Raw genomic sequence first — 11,362 nt, 5'->3', positions numbered from 1 at the left:
CGCTGTCTGCACTCTGTCTGCCTGCTGTCTGCACTCTGTCTGCACGCTGTCTGCACTCTGTCTTCCCGCTGTCTCCCTGCTGTCTGCCTGCTGTCTGCACTCTGTCTGCACTCTGTCTGCCCGCTTTCTGCACTCTGTCTTCCAGCTGTCTCCCTGCTGTCTGCCCGCTGTCTGCTTGCTGTCTGATCGCTGTCTGCACTCTGTCTGCACTCTGTCTGCCCGCTTTCTGCACTCTGTCTTCCAGCTGTCTCCCTGCTGTCTGCCCGCTGTCTGCCCGCTGTCTGCTTGCTGTCTGATCGCTGTCTGCCCGCTGACTGCTTGCTGTCTGATCGCTGTCTGCACGCTGTCTGCACTCTGTCTTCCCGCTGTCTGCCTGCTGTCTGCACTCTGTCTGCACTCTGTCTGCACTCTGTCTGCCCGCTTTCTGCACTCTGTCTTCCAGCTGTCTCCCTGCAGTCTGCCCGCTGTCTGCTTGCTGTCTGATCGCTGTCTGCCCGCTGACTGCTTGCTGTCTGATCGCTGTCTGTACTCTGTCTGCACTCTGTCTGCTTGCTGTCTGATCGCGGTCTGCCCTCTGTCTGCTTGCTGTCTGCCCGCTGTCTGCCCGCTGTCTGCTTGCTGTCTGCACTCTGTCTGCTTGCTGTCTGCTTGCTGTCTGCACTCTATCTGCTTGCTGTCTGCCCGCTGTCTGCTTGCTGTCTGCACTCTGTCTGCTTGCTGTCTGCTTGCTGTCTGCACTCTGTCTGCTTGCTGTCTGCCCTGCTGTCTGATCGCTGTCTGCACTCTGTCTGCTTGCTGTCTGATCGCTGTCTGCACTCTGTCTGCTTGCTGTCTGATCGCTGTCTGCCCTCTGTCTGCTTGCTGTCTGATCGCTGTCTGCACTCTGTCTGCTTGCTGTCTGCTTGCTGTCTGCACTCTGATCGCTGTCTGCTCTCTGTCTGCTTGCTGTCTGCACTCTGTCTGCTTGCTGTCTGCTTGCTGTCTGCCCTCTGTCTGCTTGCTGTCTGCTTGCTGTCTGCACTCTGTCTGCTTGCTGTCTGCCCGCTGTCTGCCCTCTGTCTGATTGCTGTCTGCTTGCTGTCTGCTTGCTGTCTGCCCTCTGTCTGCTTGCTGTCTGATCGCTGTCTGCACTCTGTCTGCTTGCTGTCTGCTCGCTGTCTGCTTGCTGTCTGCACTCTGTCTGATTGCTGTCTGCTTGCTGTCTGCACTCTGTCTGCTTGCTGTCTGCTTGCTGTCTGCTTGCTGTCTGCACTCTGTCTGCTTGCTGTCTGATCGCTGTCTGCTTGCTGTCTGCACTCTGTCTGCTTGCTGTCTGATCGCTGTCTGCTTGCTGTCTGCACTCTGTCTGCTTGCTGTCTGCTTGCTGTCTGCTTGCTGTCTGATCGCTGTCTGCACTCTGTCTGCTTGCTGTCTGCTTGCTGTCTGCACTCTGTCTGCTTGCTGTCTGCACTCTGTCTGATTGCTGTCTGCTTGCTGTCTGCTTGCTGTCTGCACTCTGTCTGCTTGCTGTCTGATCGCTGTCTGCTTGCTGTCTGCTTGCTGTCTGCTTGCTGTCTGATCGCTGTCTGCTCTCTGTCTGCTCGCTGTCTGCTTGCTGTCTGCACTCTGTCTGCCTGCTGTCTGCCCGTTGGGGGGTGATGTGGGTCCAGTGGGGGTTGAATAAGGAAGCTCGGACGAGTCAAGTGTGTTTCTATCATCAATGAGTTGGGGATTTGGGACAGACATCACTTGAGCATGTTGCTGTTCTGTAGGTTATCCTCTATTGTCTAGAATGACAACAAGCAGTGATTTGATTGGATGTTGGATCAGTTCTGGTGGGAACTAAATGTCTGATTATAAAATGGTGGAATCAGGGATTTCTTCCCTCTGTGTTTTATAGGAGCAAGACTGCTTTAAAGAAACGGAAGCTAACAAGGTAACACTACTTTTAGGAAAGAGGATGTGTGTCTGCTGTATGTGCTTGGGAGGAAATCTGTTCATCTGTGTGTGTTAATATGTGTGTGAGTGTAGCACTGTGTGTGATAAGACCTGTGTGTGTGTGAACTGTGTTAATCCTCGTGTGTGTTAATGTGTGTGTTCATGTGCACCTGGGTGTGTGATGTATGTTAACAGTGTGTGTGTTAATCTGGGTGTGTGGAAATGTGTTAATTACGTGTGTGTGTATGTTAATCTGTGTGTGAGGTGTTGTAACAATTCTCCTCCTTCAAAGGAGAAATATCGACCAATGCGCACTGTTCTGTGTGTTGTGTTTCAGCCCTGTCCATCTGGATGACTGTTGTGTCTGGATGACTGTTCAGCCCTGTCCATCTGGATGACTGTTGTGTTTCAGCCCTGTCCAGCTGGATGACTGTTGTGTTTCAGCCCTGTCCATCTGGATGACTGTTGTGTTTCAGCCCTGTCCATCTGGATGACTGTTGTGTTTCAGCCCTGTCCAGCTGGATGACTGTTGTGTTTCAGCCCTGTCCATCTGGATGACTGTTGTGTTTCAGCCCTGTCCAGCCGGATGACTGTTGTGTTTCAGCCGTGTCCAGATGGATGACTGTTGTGTTTCAGCCCTGTCCAGATGGATGACTGTTGTGTGTGTTGTGTTTCAGCCCTGTCCAGATGGATGACTGTTCTGTGTGTTGTGTTTCAGCCCTGTCCAGATGGATGACTGTTCTGTGTGTTGTGTTTCAGCCCTGTCCAGCTGGATGACTGTTCTGTGTGTTGTGTTTCAGCCCTGTCCAGATGGATGACTGTTCTGTGTGTTGTGTTTCAGCCCTGTCCAGCTGGATGACTGTTCTGTGTGTTGTGTTTCAGCCCTGTCCAGCTGGATGACTGTTGTGTTTCAGCCCTGTCCAGCTGGATGACTGTTGTGTTTCAGCCCTGTCCAGCTGGATGACTGTTCTGTGTGTTGTATTTCAGCCCTGTCCAGATGGATGACTGTTGTGTTTCAGCCCTGTCCAGCTGGATGACTGTTGTGTGTGTTGTGTTTCAGCCCTGTCAAGCTGGATGACTGTTGTGTTTCAGCCCTGTCCAGCTGGACGACTGTTGTGTTTCAGCCCTGTCCAGCTGGATGACTGTTCTGTGTGTTGTGTTTCAGCCCTGTCCAGCTGGATGACTGTTGTGTTTCAGCCCTGTCCATCTGGATGACTGTTGTGTTTCAGCCCTGTCCATCTGGATGACTGTTGTGTTTCAGCCCTGTCCAGCTGGATGACTGTTCTGTGTGTTGTATTTCAGCCCTGTCCAGATGGATGACTGTTGTGTTTCAGCCCTGTCCAGCTGGATGACTGTTCTGTGTGTTGTGTTTCAGCCCTGTCCAGATGGATGACTGTTCTGTGTGTTGTGTTTCAGCCCTGTCCATCTGGATGACTGTTCTGTGTGTTGTGTTTCAGCCCTGTCCAGATGGATGACTGTTGTGTTTCAGCCCTGTCCAGATGGATGACTGTTCTGTGTGTTGTGTTTCAGCCCTGTCCAGATGGATGACTGTTCTGTGTGTTGTGTTTCAGCCCTGTCCAGATGGATGACTGTTCTGTGTGTTGTGTTTCAGCCCTGTCCAGATGGATGACTGTTGTGTTTCAGCCCTGTCCAGCTGGATGACTGTTCTGTGTGTTGTGTTTCAGCCCTGTCCAGCTGGATGACTGTTCTGTGTGTTGTGTTTCAGCCCTGTCCAGATGGATGACTGTTCTGTGTGTTGTGTTTCAGCCCTGTCCAGCTGGATGACTGTTCTGTGTGTCCCATCTGTGTTTCAGCCCTGTCCAGATGGATGACTGTTTATTGTTGTTCAGCCCTGTCCAGATGGATGACTGTTCTGTGTGTTGTGTTTCAGCCCTGTCCAGATGGATGACTTTGATGCGTCAGCCCTCAAGAGACATGAGCAAAGACTCCGCCTACTACAAGTTCTCTCTGCAGTTTGAGTTAGTATTCTGACTACATACCAGTAAGTACCAGTACATACCAACTACATACCAGTAAGTACCAGTACATACCAACTACATACCAGTAAGTACCAGTACAACTACATACCAGTACATACCACCATACCAGTAAGTACCAGTACATACCAACTACATACCAGTACCAGTACATACAACTACATACCAGTAAGTACCAGTACATACCAACTACACCAGTACCAGTACATACCAACTACATACCAGTACCAGTACATACCAACTACATACCAGTAAGTACCAGTACATACCAACTACATACCAGTAAGTACCAGTACATACCAACCAGTATACCAGTAAGTACCAGTACATACATACCAGTAAGTACCAGTACATACCAACTACATACCAGTACATACCAACTACATACCAGTAAGTACCAGTACATACCAACTACATACCAGTAAGTACCAGTACATACCAACTACATACCAGTAAGTACCAGTACATACCAACTACATACCAGTAAGTACCAGTACATACCAACTACATACCAGTAAGTACCAGTACATACCAACTACATACCAGTAAGTACCAGTACATACCAACTACATACCAGTAAGTACCAGTACATACCAACTACATACCAGTAAGTACCAGTACATACCAACTACATACCAGTAAGTACCAGTACATACCAACTACATACCAGTAAGTACCAGTACATACCAACTACATACCAGTACATACCAACTACATACCAGTAAGTACCAGTACATACCAACTACATACCAGTAAGTACCAGTACATACCAACTACATACCAGTAAGTACCAGTACATACCAACTACATACCAGTAAGTACCAGTACATACCAACTACATACCAGTAAGTACCAGTACATACCAACTACATACCAGTAAGTACCAGTACATACCAACTACATACCAGTAAGTACCAGTACATACCAACTACATACCAGTAAGTACCAGTACATACCAACTACATACCAGTAAGTACCAGTACATACCAACTACATATACCAGCTACATACCAGTAAGTACATACCAGTACCAGTATACCAACATACCAGTAAGTACCAGTATACCAGTACATACCAGTAAGTACCAGTACATACCAACTACATACCAGTAAGTATACCAACTACATACCAGTAAGTACCAGTACATACCAGTACTACATACCAGTAAGTACCAGTACATACCAACTACATACCAGTAAGTACCAGTACATACCAACTACATACCAGTAAGTACCAGTACATACCAATACCAGTAAGTACCAGTACATACCAGTACAGTACCAGTAAGTACCAGTACATACCAACTACATACAGTAAGTACCAGTACATACCAACTACATACCAGTTAGTACCAGTACATACCAACTACATACCAGTAAGTACCAGTACATACCAACTACATACCAGTAAGTACCAGTACATACCAACTACATACCAGTACATACCAACTACATACCAGTAAGTACCAGTACATACCAACTACATACCAGTAAGTACCAGTACATACAACTACATACCAGTTAGTACCAGTATATACCAACTACATACCAGTAAGTACCAGTACATACCAACTACATACCAGTAAGTACCAGTACATACCAACTACATACCAGTAAGTACCAGTACATACCAACTACATACCAGTAAGTACCAGTACATACCAACTACCAACTACATACCAGTAAGTACCAGTACATACCAACTACATACCAGTAAGTACCAGTACATACCAACTACATACCAGTAAGTACCAGTACATACCAACTACCAGTAAGTACCAGTACATACCATACCAGTACCAGTACATACCAACTACATACCAGTAAGTACCAGTACATACCAACTACATACCAGTAAGTACCAGTACATACCAACTACATACCAGTACATACCAGTACATACAACTACCAGTACCAGTACCAGTACATACCAGTACCAACTACATACCAGTAAGTACCAGTACATACCAACTACATACCAGTAAGTACCAGTACATACCAACTACATACCAGTACAGTACCAGTACATACATACAACTACATACCAGTAAGTACCAGTACATACCAACTACATACCAGTAAGTACCAGTACATACCAACTACAGTAAGTACCAGTACATACCAACTACATACCAGTAAGTACCAGTACATACCAACTACATACCAGTAAGTACCAGTACATACCAACTACATACCAGTAAGTACCAGTACATACCAACTACATACCAGTAGTACCAGTACATACCAGTACATACCAGTACAGTACCAGTACATACCAACTACATACCAGTAAGTACCAGTACATACCAACTACATACCAGTAAGTACCAGTACATACCAACTACATACCAGTAATACCAGTACATACAACTACATACATACCAGTACCAGTAAGTACAGTACATACCAACTACATACCAGTAAGTACCAGTACATACCAACTACATACCAGTAAGTACCAGTACATACCAGTACATACCAGTAAGTACCAGTACATACCAACTACATACCAGTAAGTACCAGTACATACCAACTACATACCAGTAAGTACCAGTACATACCAACTACATACCAGTAAGTACCAGTACATACCAACTACATAACAGTAAGTACCAGTACATACCAACTACATAACAGTAAGTACCAGTACATACCAACTACATACCAGTAAGTACCAGTACATACCAGTAAGTACCAGTACATACCAACTACATACCAGTTTGTACCAGTTCATAGCATCTACATACCAGTTAGTACCACTACACACCAGCTACATACCAGTTAGTACCACTACACACCAGCTACATACCAGTTAGTAACAGTACAGTTTTCTCCCTCTATAGGGTTATAAATCACCACCCAGGGCCCTCTGCCTGAGACCTGAACCTCAACAGTAACCATAACCCTGGTTGTCTCCCTCTACAGGGTTATAAATCATCACCCAGGGCCCTCTGCCTGAGACCTGAACCTCAACAGTAACCATAACCCTGGTTTCTCCCTCTACCAGGGTTATAAATCACCAGTAAGTACCAGGGTCCTCTACCTGAGACCTGAACCTCAACAGTAACCATAACCAACTGGTTTTCTCCCTCTACAGGGTTATAAATCACCACCCAGGGCCCTCTGCCTGAGACCTGAACCTCAACAGTAACCATAACCCTGGTTTTCTCCCTCTACAGGGTTATAAATCATACCACCCAGGGCCCTCTGCCTGAGACCTGAACCTCAACAGTAACCATAACCCTGGTTTTCTCCCTCTAACAGGGTTATAAATCACCACCCAGGGTACCCTCTGCCAGTAAGAGACCTGAACCTCAACCAGTAACCATAACCCTGGTTTCTCCCAGCTCTACAGGGTTATAAATCATCACCCAGGGCCTGAGACCTGAACCTCAACAGTAACCATAACCCTGGTTTTCTCCCTCTACAGGGTTATAAATCATCACCCAGGGCCTGAGACCTGAACCTCAACAGTAACCATAACCCTGGTTTTCTCCCTCTACAGGGTTATAAATCACCACCCAGGGCCATGTAGTCTATAGTCCTGGTTAGATCAGGGTCTGCCTGAGACCTGAACCTCAACAGTAACCATAACCCTGGTTTTCTCCCTCTACAGGGTTATAAATCATCACCCAGGGCCCTCTGCCTGAGACCTGAACCTCAACAGTAACCATAACCCTGGTTTTCTCCCTCTACAGGGTTATAAATCACACCCAGGGCCTGAGACCTCTACAGGGTTATAAATCATCACCCAGGGCCTGCCTGAGACCTGAACCTCAACAGTAACCATAACCCTGGTTTTCTCCCTCTACAGGGTTATAAATCACCACCCAGGGCCTCTGCCTGAGACCTGAACCTCAACAGTAACCATAACCCTGGTTTCTCCTCTACAGGGTTATAAATCATCACCCAGGGCCTGCCTGAGACCTGAACCTCAACAGTAACCATAACCCTGGTTTTCTCCCTCTACAGGGTTATAAATCATCACCCAGGGCCTGAGACCTGAACCTCAACAGGGCCATCCAGGGTTATAAATCATCACCCAGGGCCTGAGACCTGAACCTCAACAGTAACCATAACCCTGGTTTTCTCCCCCTCCAGGGTTATAAATCACCACCCAGGGCCTGAGACCTGAACCTCAACAGTAACCATAACCCTGGTTGTCTCCCCCTCCAGGGTTATAAATCACCCAGAGAGTACATCGCTACCCAGGGTCCTCTGCCTGAGACGAGGAACGACTTCTGGAACATGATCCTGCAGCAGAAGAGCCACATCATTGTGATGCTGACGCAGTGTAACGAGAGACGCAGGGTGAAGTGTGACCACTACTGGCCATTCACAGATGAGCCGGTGACCTACGGAGAGATCAGTGTGGAGATGCTGTCGGAGTCAGAGTCACCAGAGTGGACCATAAGGAACTTCAGACTGGGATATGTGAGTGGATCTACAGCATCACATGACGAACCAACAACACTGATTTCAAACTTTAACAAACCAAACAACTCTGGTTGCACGAGAACTACTTTAAACTATTTACACTGAACAGATATTATTTGGGATATGTAAAGACAAGATTAAAACAAGAATAGTCTGATGGGTGACAATATTAGCGTATCTCTTGTGAATTATATATTATCACGTGTGAATGATGCCCAGCATAAGAAACAAAGACTTTATTTGGGGCGACTTGTTCGAATCACAGAATCACACCTCATGTAGTCTATAGTCCTATAAGGTTAGTATCACACCTCATGTAGTCTAGTCCATAGTCCTATAAGGTTAGTATCACACCTCATGTAGTCTAGTCCATAGTCCTATAAGGTTAGTATCACACCTCATGTAGTCTAGCCCATAGTCCTATAAGGTTAGTATCACACCTCATGTAGTCTAGTCCATAGTCCTATAAGGTTAGTATCACACCTCATGTTAGTATCTAGTCCATAGTCCTATAAGGTTAGTATCACACCTCATGTAGTCTAGTCCATAGTCCTATAAGGTTAGTATCACACCTCATGTAGTCTAGTCCATAGTCCTATAAGGTTAGTATCACACCTCATGTAGTCTAGTCCATAGTCCTATAAGGTTAGTATCACACCTCATGTAGTCTAGTCCATAGTCCTATAAGGTTAGTATCACACCTCATGTAGTCTAGTCCATAGTCCTATAAGGTTAGTATCACACCTCATGTAGTCTAGTCCATAGTCCTATAAGGTTAGTATCACACCTCATGTAGTCTAGTCCATAGTCCTATAAGGTTAGTATCACACCTCATGTAGTCTAGTCTATAGTCCTATAAGGTTAGTATCACACCTCATGTAGTCTAGTCCATAGTCCTATAAGGTTAGTATCACACCTCATGTAGTCTAGTCCATAGTCCTATAAGGTTAGTATCACACCTCATGTAGTCTAGTCCATAGTCCTATAAGGTTAGTATCACACCTCATGTAGTCTAGTCCATAGTCCTATAAGGTTAGTATCACACCTCATGTAGTCTAGTCCATAGTCCTATAAGGTTAGTATCACACCTCATGTAGTCTAGTCCATAGTCCTAGTATAAGGTTAGTATCACACCTCATGTAGTCTAGTCCATAGTCCTATAAGGTTAGTATCACACCTCATGTAGTCTAGTCCATAGTCCTATAAGGTTAGTATCACACCTCATGTAGTCTAGTCCATAGTCCTATAAGGTTAGTATCACACCTCATGTAGTCTAGTCCATAGTCCTATAAGGTTAGTATCACACCTCATGTAGTCTAGTCCATAGTCCTATAAGGTTAGTATCACACCTCATGTAGTCTAGTCTATAGTCCTATAAGGTTAGTATCACACCTCATGTAGTCTAGTCCCATAGTCCTATAAGGTTAGTATCACACCTCATGTAGTCTAGTCCTATAGTCCTATAGGTTAGTATCACACCTCATGTAGTCTAGTCCATAGTCCTATAAGGTTAGTATCACACCTCATGTAGTCTAGTCCATAGTCCTATAAGGTTAGTATCACACCTCATGTAGTCTAGTCCATAGTCCTATAAGGTTAGTATCACACCTCATGTAGTCTAGTCCATAGTCCTATAAGGTTAGTATCACACCTCATGTAGTCTAGTCTATAGTCCACACCTCATAAGGTTAGTATCACACCTCATGTAGTCTAGTCCATAGTCCTATAAGGTTAGTATCACACCTCATGTAGTCTAGTCCATAGTCCTATAAGGTTAGTATCACACCTCATGTAGTCTAGTCTATAGTCCTATAAGGTTAGTATCACACCTCATGTAGTCTAGTCCCATAGTCCTATAAGGTTAGTATCACACCTCATGTAGTCTAGTCCCATAGTCCTATAAGGTTAGTATCACACCTCATGTAGTCTAGTCCATAGTCCTATAAGGTTAGTATCACACCTCATGTAGTCTAGTCTAGTCCATAGTCCTATAAGGTTAGTATCACACCTCATGTAGTCTAGTCCATAGTCCTATAAGGTTAGTATCACACCTCATGTAGTCTAGTCCATAGTCCTATAAGGTTAGTATCACACCTCATGTAGTCCATAGTCTATAGTCCTATAAGGTTAGTATCACACCTCATGTAGTCTAGTCCATAGTCCTATAAGGTTAGTATCACACCTCATGTCCAGTCTAGTCCATAGTCCTAGTAAGGTTAGTATCACACCTCATGTAGTCTAGTCCATAGTCCTATAAGGTTAGTATCACACCTCATGTAGTCTAGTCTATAGTCCTATAAGGTTAGTATCACACCTCATGTAGTCTAGTCCATAGTCCTATAAGGTTAGTATCACACCTCATGTAGTCTAGTCCATAGTCCTATAAGGTTAGTATCACACCTCATGTAGTCTATAGTCCATAGTCCTATAAGGTTAGTATCACACCTCATGTAGTCTAACCCATAGTCCTATAAGGTTAGTATCACACCTCATCTATAGTCTATAAGGTTAGTATCACACCTCATAGTCCTATCCTAAGGTTAGTATCACACCTCATGTAGTCTAGTCCATAGTCCATAGTCCTATAAGGTTAGTATCACACCTCCTATGTAGTATCTAGTCCATAGTCCTATAAGGTTAGTATCACACCTCATGTAGTCTAGTCTATAGTCCTATAAGGTTAGTATCACACCTCATGTAGTCTAGTCCATAGTCCTATAAGGTTAGTATCACACCTCATGTAGTCTAGTCCTAGTCCTATAAGGTTAGTATCACACCTCATGTAGTCTAGTCCATAGTCCTATAAGGTTAGTATCACACCTCATGTAGTCCTAGTCCACCTAGTCCTATAGTCCTAGGTTAGTATCACACCTCATGTAGTCTAGTCCATAGTCCTATAAGGTTAGTATCACACCTCATGTAGTCTAGTCCATAGTCCTATAAGGTTAGTATCACACCTCATGTAGTCTAGTCCATAGTCCTATAAGGTTAGTATCACACCTCATGTAGTCT

The 11,362-nt window shown here is 45.0% G+C and overlaps 1 protein-coding gene across 1 annotated transcript in view; it reads left to right on the top strand.

Annotated features, from left to right (window-relative positions):
• The first annotated feature begins 8,070 nt into the window (after nt 1–8,070).
• LOC127921253 (receptor-type tyrosine-protein phosphatase O-like) overlaps nt 8,071–11,362 on the top strand; it is a 29,969-nt gene continuing 26,677 nt past the window's right edge. Inside the window, exon 1 of the mRNA XM_052505000.1 lies at nt 8,071–8,347. Within this exon, the coding sequence (XP_052360960.1) occupies nt 8,162–8,347 (186 nt within the window). The 5' untranslated portion in view covers nt 8,071–8,161. The remainder of the gene's footprint in view (nt 8,348–11,362) is intronic.

This window comes from Oncorhynchus keta, unplaced genomic scaffold (assembly GCF_023373465.1).
Source record: "Oncorhynchus keta strain PuntledgeMale-10-30-2019 unplaced genomic scaffold, Oket_V2 Un_contig_21821_pilon_pilon, whole genome shotgun sequence".
Lineage (NCBI taxonomy): Eukaryota > Metazoa > Chordata > Actinopteri > Salmoniformes > Salmonidae > Oncorhynchus > Oncorhynchus keta.
This window is presented reverse-complemented; position numbering and strand designations above follow the sequence as displayed.